The following is a 19,601-nucleotide window of genomic DNA, read 5'->3' as shown; positions in this document are numbered from 1 at the left end:
CATGTTTCAGCATGATAATGCACGGCCTCATGTCGCAAGGTTCTGTACACAATTCCTGGAAGTTGAAAATATCCCAGTTCTGCCTGCATACTCACCAGACATGTCACCCATTGAGCATTTTTGGGATGCTGTGGATCAATGTGTACAATAGCGCTTTCCAGTTCCCATCAATATCCAGTAACATCGCACATCCATTGAAGAGGAGTGGGACAACATTCCTCAGGCCACAATCAACAGCCTGATCAACTCTATGCGAAGGAGATGTGTCATCCTGCATGAGGCAAATGGTGGTCACATAAGATACGGACTGGTTTTCTGATCCACGCCCCTACCTTTTCTTTTGTAATTCCCAGTCATGTGAAATCCATAGATTTCCTTATATGAACTGTAACTCAGTCAAATCTTTGAAAGTGTTGCATTGCGTTTTTATATTTTAGTTCAGTGTATAATGTGTTCTGTACCATCCACTATTAGGCTTCACATATATAATACATTATGTAACCCATGGTTCATCAAGCTTGTCTGACAAGGCCCTATTAGGGCTGCGTTTACACAGGCAGCCCAATTCTGTTTTTTTCCCCCCACTAATTGGTATTTTGACCAATCACATTAGATCTTTACACGTCAGATGTTTTTCAGAGCTGATCTGATTAGTCAAAAGACCAATAAGTAAAAGAAATATCAGAACTTGGCTTCCTGTGTAAATGCAGAATATTGCCTTCTCTATTCTTAAATGCATTTATTAATTTACTCCAAGTTGCACACATTTATTCACATGCACATGCACACAAACACACACATTCAGGGTGCTTTGATCTTTACCTATAGTCTCATCTCCTGCATCACTGGAACAGAAATATTTAGGGACACTAAACGGACCACTCTCAGGTGTGGGAGAACCATGTTGGGGCAACATTGTGTCACAGGACATGGCAACACCACCACCACTAAAACCAGTCACAGTTTCAATGGTGGCAATGCCAATGAAAATGATGAGGACCATTTGGGCGGAGCACATCTGAAAAGCAGGGTGTGTGTCAAAGCATTGTTTCTTAAAATATCTTAACTTCCACAGTGTGGTAATCTTTATGTAAAAGTAAAGTACCCACCATGAGTGTATTTGACCCCCAAACCTTGACTAAGGTAGGCTGCAACAATCAGCTCTACTGTAGAAATTTGAGGATCATTTGTATCCAATCAGTGTTTGATTACTTTATTGTAGACGGGTTGCCTCCCACCTTAACAATGTTCCAGTATACTGCCCTAGGTCTGGGATTTCCTGAGACTAACTTTGAGGAGGTTGTAAAATCATATGCAGTGGTACTATTTAGGAAAATGTCAATTAAAGTATGGTGTCCCAGATGCCCACTATCTATGGTTGTAACATCTGTCTAGAAAAGACTCCATGCGTTAATAGCCTATGCGGTAAACAGATGACAGTTTACAGACGGCACCAGTGGTTGATTTGGGCCAGAGCTTTCCGGAACACCGTACCAGCACTTCTAATTTTTTACCTGGCTTGTCTAAAATAAATAGCCTATTGCTGGCACAGATTCACACGCCGAGGCAGAAAAGGTTGATCAAAGCGGAATGAAGGCAGGATCTTCATTGAATAGCAATGGAGAGTGGGCATTCATTCCCTGATTCTGCTTCGTTCCAATGTATTTGCTGCTACTCTGTGAATCTGTGGGCGACAGTAGGCTGTTCGAGATTGCACAGATTGTAAATGCGCCAGGCTGAAATGGCATGATGCGCTGTTCCAAATTGTCAAACTAGGGTTTGTAAACAGTGGCGGAACATGAGTTTTATACATGGGGTGGCCAAGGATACTTCAGGGGTTCCATAGACCATGGCAGAAAATTAGTGTGTAATCCTAACCTGTCATTTAAGGAGCATGAATGAATCATATGATTGCTGATTAGAGGTATAAGTGATATCCCTTAACTCGGAGTTCTTCAATGTGGCAGATAATGTAGTCCAAAAGGGTTACTTTACTGTAATTATTTAACATACTATGAATAGTCAGTGTCTCTACCTCGGAACTGCAGCTCAATTTCTTTCGCTCTCACAAAAACACACACACAAGAGATTTTGGTCACTCTGTTTTCATGAATATATAATCTGGGTCTATCAGTGTTGAACATCCAAAATATTTTCTGAAAATAAAGCTCAAGCACCAAGGAGATAAGATAGCATTTGTGTGTTACATAATTTGCATAGTTTATTTTTTTTTATTTATTTTTTTTACAAAAAACAATTTGACATCCCAGGTATCAAGCAGAAATGGATATTAAAAATAATTTTGGTATCTATCAATATTACAAACTTACAGTATCATATTTATGCTCATATATATTATGTTAACTAATAGCAAAGAAAAGTTTCACAATTTAAATCTGTGTGACATGATACCCTTTGGATTTATAATTTTAGAATGTCAGTGTTTCTTGCTAGTACACAGTGCAGGTTTTTATCCTAGGTAGATTTAAAAACAATATAATTCGAGGTGACTTAACCTGTCATCAACCATTGTTGTCCTAAGGTGGGTTTTAATCAGTTATAAAGCTGAGAAGCTTCTCAAGCAAGCAAGACGCACTGCTGACTGGTGTAACAACAGAAATCTTACAAAGTCGAAATAGCTCATGGGAGACCTCTTTAGAAGGTTCTAGAAACACAACAAAGTCAAAGACAGTAGACGGTCTGTCCCTTCCACTTTTCTCTCTCTTATCAAGAAGCCACTTGATTTGATGAACCTCATGTTTTAAGTCCTTTAAATCTGACTCAAAGTTCTGAGCAAAGGCAAACAGAGGCTCCTCATTCAAGAATGTTGTACTCTTTGGGTTGAGAGACTGGACCTCTTGCATTATCTCGCAATTCTTCTTTGAATAACGCCTCTGCAGCTCAGCTGTGAGACTGTCAAGCACCTGATAAAAGATAGCTCTTTGGAAGCTCTCACCATAACTTTGGTCACTATTTTTCTGTCCTACAGTGCTCATGTAACGGATGTGAAACGCTAGCTTAGTTAGCGGTGGTGCGCGCTAAATAGCGTTTCAATCGGTGATGTCACTTGCTCTGAGACCTTGAAGTAGTGGTTCCCCTTGCTCTGCAAGGGCCTCGGCTTTTGTGGAGCGATGGGTAACGATGCTTCGTGGGTGACTGTTGTTGATGTGTGCAAAGGGTCCCTGGTTCGCGCCCGGGTATGGGCGAGGGGATGGTCTATAGTTATACTGTTACACTCATCATCAATGAGTCGTGAAATCTTAAGCTTGTTTTAGGCTGTCTTTTACGCACTGTTTGTACACTTATTTTACAGTGCTCTGAAATCTCTTCAAGCTCTTTCCATAGTTCTCCAAAGTAACCCTCACTTCTGTAGTCCTGTAATGTGTATGTAAGGGCACCTACTAGATCCACAGCCCTTGTGAGGTCAAGAGAGATTGATTGGAGCATGTCAGAAAGACATTTGGCATCACCAAGCACTTTCCAAAAGGTAACCAAAAGCCCTATGGAATGTAAACCTATTTGAGAAAGAAGGCCCCTTGCCTCCACTGATCTACAGTGGGGCAAAAAACTATTTAGTCAGCCACCTATTGTGCAAGTTCTCCCACTTAAAAAGATGAGAGAGGCCTGCCATTTTTATCATAGGTACACTTCAACTATGACAGACAAAATGAGAAAAACATTTTTTAAATTAATTTATTTGCAAATGGTGGAAAATAAGTACTTGGTCACCTACAAACAAGCAAGATTTCTGGCTCTCACAGACCTGTAACTTCTTCTTTAAGAGGCTCCTCTGTCCTCCACTCGTTACCTGTATTAATGGCAACTGTTTGAACTGTTATCAGTATAAAAGACACCTGTCCACAACCTCAAACAGTCACACTCCAAACTCCACTATGGCCAAGACCAAAGAGCTGTCAAAGGACACCAGAAACAAAATTGTAGACCTGCACCAGGCTGGGAAGACTGAATCTGCAATAGGTAAGCAGCTTGGTTTGAAGAAATCAACTGTAGGAGCAATTATTAGGAAATGGAAGACATACAAGACCACTGATAATCTCCCTGGATCTGGGGCTCCACGCAAGATCTCACCCCGTGGGGTCAAAATGATCACAAGAACGGTGAGCAAAAATCCCAGAACCACACGGGGGGACCTAGTGAATGACCTGCAGAGAGCTGGGACCAAAGCAACAAAGCCTACCATCAGTAACACACTACGCCGCCAGGGACTCAAATCCTGCAGTGCCAGACGTGTCCCCCTGCTTAAGCCAGTACATGTCCAGGCCCGTCTGAAGTTTGCTAGAGAGCATTTGGATGATCCAGAAGAAGATTGGGAGAATGTCATATGGTCAGATGAAACCAATATAGAACTTTTTGGTAAAAACTCAACTCGTCGTGTTTGGAGGACAAAGAATGCTGAGTTGCATCCAAAGAACACCATACCTACTGTGAAGCACCGGGGTGGAAACATCATGCTTTGGGGCTGTTTTTCTGCAAAGGGACCAGGACGACTGATTCGTGTAAAGGAAAGAATGAATGGGGCCATGTATCGTGAGATTTTGCGTGAAAACCTCCTTCCATCAGCAAGGGCATTGAAAATGAAACGTGGCTGGGTCTTTCAGCATGACAATGATCCCAAACACACCGCCTGGGCAACGAAGGAGTGGCTTCGTAAGAAGCATTTCAAGGTCCTGGAGTGGCTTGCCAGTCTCCAGATCTCAACCCCATAGAAAATCTTTGGAGGGAGTTGAAATTCCGTGTTACCCAGCAACAGCCGCAAAAGGTCACTGCTCTAGAGGAGATCTGCATGGAAGAATGGGCCAAAATACCAGCAACAGTGTGTGAAAACCTTGCGAAGACTTACAGAAAACGTTTGACCTCTGTCATTGCCAACAAAATGTATATAACAAAGTATTGAGGTAAACTTTTGTTATTGACCAAATACTTATTTTCTCCCATAATTTGCAAATAAATTCATAAAAAATCCTACAATATGATTTTCTGGACTTTTTCCCTAATTTTGTCTGTCATAGTTGAAGTGTACCTATGATGAAAATTACAGGCCTATCTCATCTTTTTAAGTGGGAGAACTTGCACAATTGGTGGCTGACTAAATACTTTTTTGCCCCACTGTATCACCACTATTTTCAAGTGTGATATCCTGTAGCACTCTCAGAACTGCAGGAAGCCTGTCCCTCAGATTACGGCATGCCATGTATCTGCATTCCCACTTTACATCCGTAAGTCTCTGTAGTTCCCTTGGCTTCTGTGGACAGCTCTTTCTGAACTGCAAGACACTTGAGATGAACGTACGTGTCACAACTTCTGCCAAAGTCGAAGCCTCTCCTTGTTCGGGCGGTGCTCGGCGTCGCCGGTCTTCTAGCCATCATTGATTCATTTTCCATTGGTTTTGTCTTGTCTTCCTACACACCTGGTTTCAATCCCATTCATTACCTGTTGTGTATTTAACCCTCTGTTTCCCCTCATGTATTCGTCAGAGATTGTTTGTTATTCAGTGTTGTGTTGTTTGTATTGGTGCGCGACGGGTACCCGTACCCAGTTTGTTTTATTGTTACATTTAGTGTTGGAGTTATGTTTAGTTTATTGTTATTAAATAACTCCAATACTGTTTGAGGAATTAAATTCCTATATGTTTATTACCCAATTCAATTAATACACTCAGCCCATTTCTAATGATTTGTAAGAAACTTATTTGCATAAAATGGGCAGAGACCAGTCTCAAAATCAAGCACTAGCGTTTATTCTTGAGAGTACTGAACATAATACAATTTACAACAATTATAAACTGAAAATGACGTCATTAGGTTTCAAACTGTCCCGTCCCTCCTCCACTCCGGTACAATGGCAGTATAGTTCTCAAGCCTTCCTACATCGACCCCCACCAGTTTAGATCATTTATGACCAGGGCAAGGACTCCCTGTGTAGATAAGCATTCTAGCCAGTCTGACGATAAGTTCATTCGTTTCTACCAAGGAACAGACAGTCATTGTTCTAATTCTTGATTATAATTACACACATTATATTCAGTACTAGGATTCAAATAAAATTAATACATCTATACAGTAACATAATAGTATTCTGATTAGTCAGTCCTGATTGATTTTTTTTTCTCCATTTTTTTTTGTCACCAAGATGGCATAGCAGTCAGACGTTTTTTGTCCTCGTCTTGTCGTGTCCCGTATATATAAATATTTACAACTTTCTTTGCATACCTTTTTATACATATATATTTTTCCCATAAACTCATCTTCAAAACACTCTCCTGCAACCTGCCTCACCAATTTATAGTTAAAAAAAGAAAGTAGAATTTACCTCAAATCTGTAATCCTCCATAGAAGCTAACCAGAAGCTAGCCAGAAGCTAACCAGAAGCTAGCCAGAAGCTAGCCAGAAGCTAGACAGAAGCTAGCCAGAAGCTAATCCAGAAGCTAACCAGAAGCTAGTTAGCTTCTTTACTGACTAATCGTTAGTATTCAGCTAACCACGGTTTGTGGTCATCAGCTATCCTTTAGCTCGAAAATCTATCGGCAGTTTTGTATGGCGCGGCTCGGACCAGAACATACCGGACCTATTTTTCTCTCCATGTCCCCGGATTTCAACTGCAAGCTCTGGACATTTATACCTGGATCTCGCAGCTAGCTAGATGCTATCCGTGTGACTATCGGCTTACGTCGATTCCGGAGCAAACATCAATTATTCCGGAGCTAGCCAGCTGAAGAGTTCCATCAGTCACTCCTGGGCTACAATCACCTATCCGGGCCCGTTTTACTGCCAACGCAGAGCCCCACCGGGCCTTCACAACTGGACTACCGACGTTATCTGCCCGAGGGAGTTATCCAGCTGGCTCCTCCGTCGGGATGTTACCTGAACGCCCATCTGCGGTCCGCTAATCGTTAGGTCTATTCAGATAGCAGCTGATGAGACCGCTATCGGACAATTTTTTTTATTTTTTCTTGGGCCTCTATAACTATGTCTATTATTTTTTTTGCGAATTGGATTGATCCCCTCTACCACACGGAACCCCACTAATCCTACCGTCGGAAACGCATGAGGTGGCTAAAAACAGACCTCCATCCTATGCTAGCTTGCTACCGATGGCCCGGCTAGCTGTCTGAATCGGCGTGACGCCAACCAACCTCACTACTCACTGGACCCTTTTGATCACTCGACTAAGCATGCCTCTCCTTAATGTCAATATGCCTTGTCCATTGCTGTTCTGGTTAGTTTTATTGGCTTATTTCACTGTAGAGCCTCTAGTCATGCTCACTATACCTTATCCAACCTATTAGTTCCACCACCCACACATGCAATGACATCTCCTGGTTTCAATGATGTTTCTAGAGACAATATCTCTCTCATCATCACTCAATACCTAGGTTTACCTCCACTGTATTCACATCCTACCATAACTTTGTCTGTACATTATACCTTGAAGCTATTTTATCGCCCCCAGAAACCTCCTTTTACTCTCTGTTCCAGACGTTCTAGATGACCAATTCTCATTGCTTTTAGCCGTACCCTTATCCTACTCCTACTCTTTTCCTCTGGTGATGTAGAGGTGAATCCAGGCCCTGCAGTGCCTAGCTCCACACCTTTTCGCCTGGTGCTCTCTTTTGATGATTTCTGTAACCGTAATAGCCTTGGTTTCATGCATGTTAACATTAGAAGCCTCCTCCCTAAGTTTGTTTTATTCACTGCTTTAGCACACTCTGCCAACCCAGATGTTCTAGCTGTGTCTGAATCCTGGCTTAGGAAGACCACCAAAAATTCTGAAATTTTCATCCCAAACTACAACATTTTCAGACAAGATAGAACTGCCAAAGGGGGCGGTGTTGCAATCTACTGCAAAGATAGCCTGCAAGAGTTCTGTCCTACTATCCAGGTCTGTACCCAAACAATTTGAACTTCTACTTTTAAAAATCCACCTCTCTAAAAACAAGTCTCTCACCGTTGCCGCCTGCTATAGACCACCCTCTGCCCCCAGCTGTGCTCTGGACACCATATGTGAACTGATTGCCCCCCATCTATCTTCAGAGCTTGTGCTGCTAGGCGACCTAAACTGGAACATGCTTAACACCCCAGCCATCCTACAATCTAAGCTTCATGCCCTCAATCTCACACAAATTATCAATGAACCTACCAGGTACCTCCCCAAAGCCGTAAACACGGGCACCCTCATAGATATCATCCTAACCAACTTGCCCTCTGAATACACCTCTGCTGTCTTCAACCAAGATATCAGCGATCACTGCCTCATTGCCTGCATCCGTAATGGGTCAGCGGTCAAACGACCTCCACTCATCACTGTCAAACGCTCCCTGAAACAGTTCAGCGAGCAGGCCTTTCTAATCGACCTGGCCGGGGTATCCTGGAAGGTTATTGATCTCAGTAGAGGAAGCCTGGTTATTTTTTTAAAATGCCTTCCTAACCATCTTAAATAAGCATGCCCCATTCAAGAAATTTAGAACCAGGAACAGATATAGCCCTTGGTTCTCCCCAGACCTGACTGCCCTTAACCAACACAAAAACATCCTATGGCGTTCTGCATTAGCATCGAACAGCCCCCGTGATATGCAGCTGTTCAGGGAAGCTAGAAACCATTATTTATACACAGGCAGTTAGAACAACCAAGGCTAGCTTTTTCAAGCAGAAATTTGCTTCCTGCAACACTAACTCAAACAAGTTATGGGACATTGTAAAGTCCATGGAGAAGAAGAACACCTCCTCCCAGCTGCCCACTGCACTGAAGATAGGAAACACTGTCACCACTGATAAATCCACTATAATTGAGAATTTCAATAAGCATTTTTCTACGGCTGGCCATGCTTTCCACCTGGCTAGACAATCTGGACCCTTTCTTTCTAAAATCATCTGCCGAAATTGTTGCCACCCCTATTACTAGCCTGTTCAACCTCTCGTGTCGTCTGAGATTCCCAAAGATTGGAAAGCAACTGCGGTCATCCCCCTCTTCAGGGGGGGGGGGGGGGGGCGACACTCTTGACCCAAACTGCTACAGACCTATATCTATCCTACCCTGCCTTTCTAAGGTCTTCGAAAGCCAAGTCAACAAACATATTACCGACCATTTCGAATCTCACCCTACCTTCTCTGCTATGCAATCTGGTTTCAGAGCTGGTCATGGGTGCACCTCAGCCAACCTCAAGGTCCTAAACGATATCTTAACCGCCATCGATAAGAAACATTACTGTGCAGCCGTATTCATTGATCTGGCCAAGGCTTTCGACTCTGTCAATCACCACATCCTCATCGGCAGACTCAACAGCCTTGGTTTCTCAAATGTTTGCCTTGCCTGGTTCACCAACTACTTCTCTGATAGAGTTCAGTGTGTCAAATCGGAGGGTCTGCTGTCCGGACCTCTGGCAGTCTCTATGGGGGTGCCACAGGGTTCAATTCTTGGACCGACTCTCTTCTCTGTATACATCAATGATGTCGCTCTTGCTGCTGCTGAGTCTGATCCACCTCTACGCAGACGACACCATTCTGTATACTTCTGGCCCTTCTTTGGACACTGTGTTAACAACCCTCCAGGCAAGCTTCAATGCCATACAACTCTCCTTCCATGGCCTCCAATTGCTCTTAAATACAAGTAAAACTAAATGCATGCTCTTCAACCGATCACTGCCTGCACCTGCCCGCCTGTCCAACATCACTATTCTGGACGGCTCTGACTTAGAATACGTGGACAACTACAAATACCTAGGTGTCTGGTTAGACTGTAAACTCTCCTTCCAGACCCACATCAAACATCTCCAATCCAAAGTTAATTCTAGAATTGGATTCCTATTTCGCAACAAAGCATCCTTCACTCATGCTGCCAAACATACTCTTGTAAAACTGACCATCCTATTGTTACTGTAATTTAATTATGCCAATGTGCTTTCATCAATTGAAAGCCCTAATCTATTTTATGAGAATTTGTAAGATTTCTTGTTTGCATAAAATAGACGCAGACCAGTCTTTCAATAATAGGTAATAGAATTTATTCTCGGAGCGCGCTACCACTTAAACACGTGCAGCAGTTTATATTCAGATTATGACGTCATTTCACTGCTTTAACAGAATCCCCTCCTCTCGACCGGGACAAAGTAAGGTGAAAAGTTCATTCTAACTTACTAACACACTCCCAGATAACTTTTGACCCCTCAACATTATCGATCACCACTGAACTGACAGTTTTAATTAACAGACAATCTAGGAATGCACTCACTGCCTTATCTAAAAACCCCAGAGCTAAGTTTCAGTAGGGTCAACCATAGGCTAACGACCTTATGTGTTTACACAGTCCCCAACCCATTTGTTTCTGCCTAGTTGGAATGGTGTTCATTAACTTTTTATTACTCCTTGTCCGTGTCACACAATCCCTTCTTATGAACTCATTTTGTCAATCACTTATAAAACAAAGTATAAGTTTACCTAGTTACAATTCTATTTAAAATGGGGATATTGTTTATTCATTTATCCATAATAAATTCAACATCTACCAATCCTCGACTTCGGCGATGTCATTTATAAAATAGCCTCCAATACCCTACTCAACAAATTGGATGCAGTCTATCACAGTGCCATCCGTTTTGTCACCAAAGCCCCATATATTACCCACCATTGCGACCTGTACGCTCTCGTTGGCTGGCCCTCGCTTCATACTCATCGCCAAACCCACTGGCTCTATGTCATCTACAAGACCCTGCTAGGTAAAGTCCCCCCTTATCTCAGCTCGCTGGTCACCATAGCATCATCAACCTGTAGCACACGCTCCAGCAGGTATATCTCTCTGGTCACCCCCAAAACCAATTCTTTCTTTGGCTGCCTCTCCTTCCAGTTCCCTGCTGCCAATGACTGGAACAAACTACAAAAATCTCTGAAACTGGAAACACTTATCTCCCTTACTAGCTTTAAGCACCAACTGTCAGAGCAGCTCACAGATTACTGCACCTGTACATAGCCCACCTATAATTTAGCCCAAACAACTACCTCTTTGTATTTATTTTATTTATTTTGCTCCTTTGCACCCCATTATTTTTATTTCTACTTTGCACATTCTTCCACTGCAAATCTACCATTCCAGTGTTTTACTTGCTATATTGTATTTACTTTGCCACCATGGCATTTGTTTTGCCTTTACCTCCCTTAGGAGGACTAAAATGCAGCGTGGTTAGTGTTCAACATCTTTAATATAGACGATAAACGAGAACACTACAAAATACAAAACAATAAATGTGAAAACTGAAACAGTCAACATCTTTAATGCAATGTGCAATGGCACAAAGACAGAAGACAACCACCCACAAAGTACCCACAGAATATGGCTGCCCAAATATGTTTCCAAATCAGAGACATCAATAGACAGCTGCCTCTAATTGAGAACCAATCTAGGCAACCATAGACATACAAACTACCTAGAAATGTGACAGCCCCATAAACATACAAAACCCCCTAGACCAGACAAAACACATAAATCCCCCATGTCACACCCTGACCTAACCAAAATAATAAAGAAAACAAAGATAACTAAGGCCAGGGCGTGACACTTGTTTCTACTGTATTATTGACTGCATGTTTGTTTTACTCCATGTGTAACTCTGTGTCGTTGTATGTGTCGAACTGCTTTGCTTTATCTTGGCCAGGTCGCAATGTAAATGAGAACTTGTTCTCAACTTGCCAACCTGGTTAAATAAAGGTGAAATAAATAAAATAAATAAATTGAAATGTATGCATAGTCATTATTAATAAAAAAATCCCTTAACAATTACATTCAGTTTGATTTTCCTGCGCCTGACTTCCCATACACACGACTCTGACAGTACGAGCCAGATACAAAGTTATAAAGCTTCTGCAGGAGAGCAAAAAAGTTAACTGCCTCGGGCACTGATTTTACAGCATCGACAAGAACCAAATTCAAACAATGTTCATTGCAGTGCACATAAAATGCAAATCTTGCACTGTTTTTAATCTGTGCAGACACACTAGAATGCTTTCCGCTCATGACAGGTGCACCATCATAGCCTTGCCCCACAAGATTATTTCTGCAGTCCAGACCATGTTTTTCAAGGCAATCAATTATCATTTTTGTGAGACCTGCTGCATATAAGCTTTCAGCTGACTGAAAGTGTAAAAAGCTTTTGTGGATGGCCCCGTTGTAATAGTACCTCACAACTGAAGACATTTGCTTTTTTTTAAATTTTTCTTTGGTTTCATCTGCAATTACACTAAAAACTTCACTTTCTTTTACTACTCTTATTATTTAACTTTGTACCTTCTCAGCTCTCAAGAATTTCGTTCTGGATTTGGTGGCTTGAGTACTTAGCATTGCCACATGCATTAATCTTTTTCTCTATGAGAGGGTCATGCTTTGCTATTTCTTCTACGATTGTCAAAAAATTACCCTTGTGCGAGTCAGACTCTCGATTAGCTCTCTGCGCTATATTTTGAGTGGCAGTTAATAGGAGCACATCTGCAATTGTTTGTATGTAAATACAGTTTTCCTCCACTTTTTCCGGTCCTCACTTATGACTTCTAACATTGAAGAGTTGCTGATATAGCCCTTTTATGCTGATTCCAAGCATACATAGCATTGATATGATGCTCTGCCTTCGAATGGAGCTTACAAGGGACATACAAGTGTCTTATATCGGTTAAAAGCTTAAAGTCTTGTTCCTCTAACTGCATTATCAGATTTACAATAGGCTTTATAGCGAAAGCATACCATGTGATTGTTTGAGGACGGCGCCCCGCATCAAAATATTTCAACTAGCACAGGCTTCATAAAATCTCAAATAGCAATTAAATATTCACTTTTTTATAATCTTCCTCTGATGTGCAATCCAAAGGGTGCAACATGTATGGTAATTTTGTGAGATAAAAATCGTTCTTTATATCCCAAAAAGTACATTTAGTTGGAGCCATCGATTTGAGTAATCCACTCGTTCAACATGCAGAGAAAGGAATCGAAAAAGCTACTGCTAAACTCTATTACAAGCTGAAGCTAAACTTCAATTCTGAACTGGGCATGTGACTGACTGCCTGGTGGATGCTCTGAACTGGTGGTGGTATACTGAGTCCTTGTGAATTCTGACTACACTGACTCTGACTAGCCTCAGGCAGGGAGCTGCTCTGGGGTCCGGTGGTGATGCAAGGGCTCGGGTCTGCTTGCACCTGATCTGACGGATTGTGCTTCTTTAAAAATAAGTCTGATATCTCTTCCTTTATTGTCATGTTTAATTGACCCTATGCAAAAATAAGACCGTCTATGGTTACATCTAAGCATCCAATTATCCACATTTTAGTCCAAACTCAATCTTAATTACAAATCTCCATTATCATAACTATACCTTAAAATCAACTACCAGCCTTAGTTATTAGTCAGATCATGGCTAGCCCCACTCTGCGGGTAAGTAACTTAGCTAGCTATAATTTCTTAGCGTGTTTGCTATCACAAATCTGCAAATTGTGGTAATCATGAGAGTAACGTTAACAGATTGATAACAATTCTGCATTTAACTGAGTTAATGGATTTCAAATTGCTGAATGTTAACTTGCTGAACCCTGACAACTGTAGCCTACTAGTTCCCCCACATATGCTTAACACCCTGGCTGTCCTACAATCTAAGCTAGATGCAACAATCTCACACAAATTATCAAGGAACCTTCCAGGTACAACCCCAAATTCGTAAACATGGGCACCCCCATAGATATCATCCAAATCACCAAATTTGGTAGATTAATTCAAATTCCTATTTCTTACATACAGTGGGGCAAAAAAGTATTTAGTCAGCCACCAATTGTGCAAGTTCTCCCACTAAAAAAGATGAGAGGCCCGTCTGAAGTTTGCTAGAGAGCATTTGGATGATTGGGAGAATGTCATATGGTCAGATGAAACCAAAATATAACTTTTTGGTAAAAACTCAACTCGTCGTGTTTGGAGGACAAAGAATGATGAGTTGCATCCAAAGAACACCATACCTACTGTGAAGCACGGGGGTGGAAACATCATGCTTTGGGGCTGTTTTTCTGTAAAGGGACCAGGACGACTGATCCGTGTAAAGGAAACAATGAATGGGGCCATGTATTGTGAGATGTTGAGTGAAAACCTTCTTCCATCAGCAAGGGCATTGAAGATGAAATGTGGCTGGGTCTTTCAGCATGACAATGATCCCAAACACACCGCCCGGGCAACGAAGGAGGGGCTTCGTAAGAAGCATTTCAAGGTCCTGGAGTGGCTTAGCCAGTCTCCAGATCTCAACCCCATAAAAAATCTTTGGAGGGAGTTGAAAGTCCATGTTGCCCAGCAACAGCCGCAAAACATCACTGCTCTAGAGGAGATCTGCATGGAGGAATGGGCCAAAATACCAGCGACAGTGTGTGAAAACCTTGTGAAGACTTACAGAAAACGTTTGACCAAATAGGGTATATAACAAAGTATTGATAAACTTTTGTTATTGACCAAATACTTATTTTCCACCATAATTTGTAAATAAATTCATTAAAAATCCTACAATGTGATTTTCAGGATTTTTTTTCAAATTTTGTCTGTCATAGTTGAAGTGTACCTATGATGAAAATTACAGGCCTCTCTCATCTTTTTAAGTGGGAGAACTTGTACAATTGGTGGCTGACTAAATACTTTTTTGCCCCACTGTATCTGACTGATCTGACCTTGACATTCCACAGTTCCTGAAATAGTTCCACAAACAGGTGTAAGTAGCCAAGTGTGATCCCACTTCTGACACTCGTGTAATGAAATCAAATAAAATGTTACTCTTCACATGCTTCATAAACAACAGGTGTAGACTAACAGTGAAATGCTTACTTACGGGTCCTTTGTCAAAAATGCAGAGATAAAGAAAATAGAGAAATAATGGAAACGTTGTAATAGTAATAATAAATACACAATTGCCCTCTAATTACACCTCTGCTGTTTTCAACCAGGATCTCAGCGATCACTGCCTCATTGACTGTGTCCGTTATGGGTCCGCGTTCAAACGACCACCCCCTGTCAATGTCAAAGACTTCTGCGAACAGGCCTTTCTAATTGACCTGGCCCGGGTATCCTGGAAGGATATTAACCTCATCCCGTCAATAGAGAATGCCTGGTTGTTCTTTAAATGTGCTTTCCTCGCCATCTTAAATAAGCATGGTCCTTTCAAAAAATGTAGAACTAAGAACAGATATAGCCCTTGGTTCACGCCAGACTTGACTTCCCTTGACCAGCACAAAAACATCCTGTGGCGTACTGCACTAGCATCGAATAGCCCCCGCGATATGCACCTTTTCAGGGCAATATACACAGTCAGTTAATATCTGTTGTGACTAGGGGGCAGTATTTTCATTTTTGGAAAAAAAACGTTCCCGTAGTAAACGAGATATTTTGTCAGGACAAGATGCTAGAATAGGCATATAATTGACAGCTTAGGATAGAAAACACTCTAAAGTTTCCAAAACTGTAAAGATATTGTCTGTGAGTATAACAGAACTGATGTTGCAGGTGAAAGCCTGAGAAAAATCCAATCCGGAAGTGCCCCATGTTTTGAAAGCGCTGCGTTCCAATGAGTCCCTATTGAGCAGTGAATGGGCCATCAACCAGATCACTCTTTCTCCGTATTCCCGAAGGTATCTACAGCATTGTGACGTAGTTTTACGCATTTATGTTGAAGAATACCCATAAGTGGCTACATTGCGCAAGTGGTCACCTGATGCTGCCATAGAGATTCTCGCGTAAAATACAGAGGTAGCCATTACTCCAATCGGTCCTACTGAAAAACGAATTGTCCCGATGGATATAGTATCGAATAGATATTTGAAAAACACCTTGAGGTTTGATTATAAACAACGTTTGCCATGTTTCTGTCGATATTATGGAGCTAATTTTGAATATTTTTCGCCGTTTTCGTGACTGCAATTTCCGGGCGATTTCTCAGCCAAACGTGGAGAACAAACGGAGCTATTTCGCCTACAAAAATAATATTTTTGGAAAAAAGGAACATTTGCTATCTAACTGGGAGTCTCGTGAGTGAAATCATCCAAAGCTCATCAAAGGTAAACAATTTAATTTGATTGCTTTTCTGATTTCCGTGACCAAGTTACCTGCTGCAAGCTGGACAAAATGCTATGCTAGGCTATCGATAAACTTACACAAATGCTTGTCTAGCTTTGGCTGTAAAGCATATTTTGAAAATCTGAGTTGACAGGGTGATTAACAAAGGCTAAGCTGTGTCTCAATATATTTCATTTGTGATTTTCATGAATAGGAATATTTTCTAGGGATATTTATGTCCGTTGCGTTATGCTAATTAGTTTCAGGCGATGATTACGCTCCCGCATGCGGGATGGGGAGTCACTAGAGGTTTTAAGAAAGCAATGGCTAGCTTTTTCAAACAGAAATTTCCATCCTGCAGCACTAATTCCAAAAAGTTTTGGGACACTGTAAAGTCCATGGAGAATAAGAGCACCTCCTCCCAGCTGCCCACTGCACTGAGGCTAGGAAACACTGTCACCACCAATAAATCCACGATAATCGAGAATTTCAATAAGCATTTTTCTATGGCTGGCCATGCTTTCCACCTGGCTACCCTAACCTCGGCCAACAGCTCTGCACCTCTGGCCCAAGCCCCCCGCTTCTCCTTCACCAAAATCCAGACAGCTGATGTTCTGAAAGAGCTGCAAAATCTGTATCCCTACAAATCAGCTGGGCTAGACAATCTGGACCCTCTCTTCCTAAAATTATCCGCCGCCATTGTTGCAACCCTTATTACTAGTCTGTTCAACCTCTCTTTCGTATCGTCTGAGATTCCTAAATATTGGAAAGCGGCCACAGTCATCCCCCTCTTCAAAGGGGGAGACACTCTAGACCCAAATTGTTACAGACCTATATCCATCCGGCCCTGCCTTTCTAAAGTCTTCGAAACCCAAGTGAAGGAACAGATCACCGACCATTTTGAATCCCACCGTACCTTCTCCGCTATGCAATCCGGATTCTGGGCTGGTCATGGGTCCAAAACTATATCATTATCGCCATCGATAAATACTGTACTGTGCAAGGCTTTCGACTCTGTCAATCACCTCATTCTTATCGGCAGACTCAACAGCCTTGGTTTCTCTAATGACTGACTCGCCTGGTTCACCAACTACTTCTCAGATAGAGTTCAGTGTGTCAAATCGGAGGGTCTGTTGTCCGGACCTCTGGCAGTCTCTATGGGGGTGCCACAGGATTCAATTCTCAGGCCGACTCTTTTCTCTGTATATATATCAATGATGTCGCTCTTGCTGCGGGTGATTCTCTGATGCACCTCTATGCAGATGACACCATTCTATATACATCGGGCCCTTCTTTGGACACTTAACAAACCTCCAAACGAGCTTCAACACCATACAACACATCTTCTGTGGCCTCCAACTGCTCTTAAATGCTAGTAAAATTAAATGCATGCTCTTCAACCGATCACTGCCCTTACCCACCCGCCCGACTAGCATCACTACGCTGGACGGTTCTGACTTAGAATATGTGCGCAACTATAAATACCTAGGTGTCTGGTTAGACTGTAAACTCTCCTTCGACTCACATTAAGCATCTCCAATCCAAAATTAAATCTCAAATTGGCTTCCTATTTCGCAACAAAGCCTCCTTCACCCATGCAGCCAAACATACCCTAGCAAAACTGACTATCCTACCTATCCTTGACTTCGGTGATGTCATTTACAAAATAGCCTCTAACACTCTACTCAGCAAATTGGATGCAGTCCATCACAGTTCCATCCGTTTTGTTACCAAAGCCCCATATAGTACAACCTACCACTGCGACCTGTATGCTCTCGTTGGCTGGTCCTCTTTTCATATTCGTCGCCAAACCCACTGGCTCCAGGTCATCTATAAGTCTTTGCTAGGTAAAGCTCCGCCTTATCTCAGCTCACTGGTCACCATAGCAACAACCACCCGTAGCACACGCTCCAGCAGGTATATTTCACTGGTCATTCCCAAAGCCAACACCTTGTTGGGCCACCTTTCTTTCCAGTTCTCTGCTGCAAATGACTAGAATGAATTGCAAAAATCACTGAAGTTGGAGACTTATATCTCCCTCACTAACTTTAAGCGACAGCTGTCAGAGCAGCTTACCGATCGCTGCAGCTGTACACAGCCCATCTGTAAATAGCCCATCCAACCAATTACGAACCTAATCCCCATTTTTGTTTTTCTGCTCTTTTGCACACCAGTATTTCTTCTTGCACATCCTCATCTGCACATCTATCACTCCACGGTAAATTGCTAAATTGTAATTACTTCACCACTATGGCCTATTTATGTTATAATGTTATAATTCTCACTTCCTCGTCCTCAATTTAAAAACGTCAACAAGGGGCTACTGCCAGTAGCGAATGACATTTTGGGGTGTCCAGTGCCACCCCGGACACACCTCTGGCTCCGCCCCTGTTTGTAAGCTCATGATAAGTAATGGAAATAAGTTTAATAATTGGTGTTAATATAATTCATGAAAGCACACCATTGAATATGATCAATCAATAAAAAAACTACATATCAGTCATTATCGGAATGACCCTTCAGTACATGTCTGTGGTGCTGCGTGTGTGCCATTGAGAGTGGGTGGGCCGTTGCCCGAGGAGAGAGAGTGCATCATTTCAGCAGCAGGTTGAAATAATGACTGAGACTAACAACTTGCTGTGCATAGAGCTCCCCTGAAACATGAATAGTTGCAACACAATTTCACACTCAATTCGTGGAAATATGTACAAAAGGTTTCAGCAGTTTTGGTGTGTTTTTGTGGAGCCTACATTACACAATTTGCTTCAATGCATTTAATACAAGGCTCCACTTTTTTGTTTACATTACACCATTTCTTTCTTAATGCATTTTACACGAGGCTATTTCGAATTTTATGAGGGTTGCCAGACTGGAGACAAAGACATATCATTATTTACATTTTTTGGTATCATAAAGGTATTTGATTGGGGAATGGGGACACAAACGCTCACCTTGTTTGTATTCATGTTATAGACAACTTTGACTTTTGTATTAATTATTTTGTATAAAATATTTGTGTTTATTTACATCCTATGGGGTTTAAGATAAAGGGAACAGTGGTATAGGAGAGTATGAAATGAAAAAAAAGCTTTGATTCTAGGCCGTAGAAAATCCTACATCCATCTCATTAGATCAGAACAGGATATGTGAAGTGAGCACTAATGGCCATTGCCATGAAAGCCTCTGGGCAGACGCAGTAGGCATATAATGCTGGCTTATGCTTTGTTACAATAGCCTAAGTATATAAAATGACTGACACGGCTGTAATAATCATCATGAAACGACCTTGGAAGTGCCATAAGTGTCAGCCAACATAATTCATTATTTTACATTAACTGATTTATTGAATGAGGGGATAATTTTATAAAGACAAAAGTACTTGGTAGGGGTGGCAACCATCCTCCAAGATAGCTACAGGGCTGGATCAAAAGCCAAGCCTGCACACCCAGAATCTCTCCAGGGGCGGCAGGGTAGCCTAGTGGTTAGACCGTTCGACTAGTAACCGGAAGTTCAAACCCCCGAGCTGACAAGGT

The 19,601-nt window shown here is 41.9% G+C and overlaps 1 protein-coding gene across 2 annotated transcripts in view; it reads right to left on the bottom strand.

The window, feature by feature from the left end:
• The window catches only part of LOC110531985 (uncharacterized), a 30,889-nt gene that overhangs the window by 10,106 nt on the left and 1,182 nt on the right, over positions 1-19,601 (bottom strand). Inside the window, exon 2 of one of the 2 annotated variants that reach the window (XM_021615542.3) lies at positions 823-1,018. The exons of the other annotated variant lie outside the window; for it this stretch is intronic. Within the exon in view, the coding sequence (XP_021471217.2) occupies positions 823-1,018 (196 nt within the window). The remainder of the gene's footprint in view (positions 1-822; positions 1,019-19,601) is intronic. 2 annotated transcript variants of the gene reach the window in all.

This window comes from Oncorhynchus mykiss, chromosome 1 (assembly GCF_057628025.1).
Source record: "Oncorhynchus mykiss isolate SJ-2025 chromosome 1, ASM5762802v1, whole genome shotgun sequence".
Classification (NCBI taxonomy): domain Eukaryota; kingdom Metazoa; phylum Chordata; class Actinopteri; order Salmoniformes; family Salmonidae; genus Oncorhynchus; species Oncorhynchus mykiss.
The sequence above is the reverse complement of the archived record's forward strand: the minus strand, read 5'-3'. Positions and strand labels throughout refer to the sequence as shown.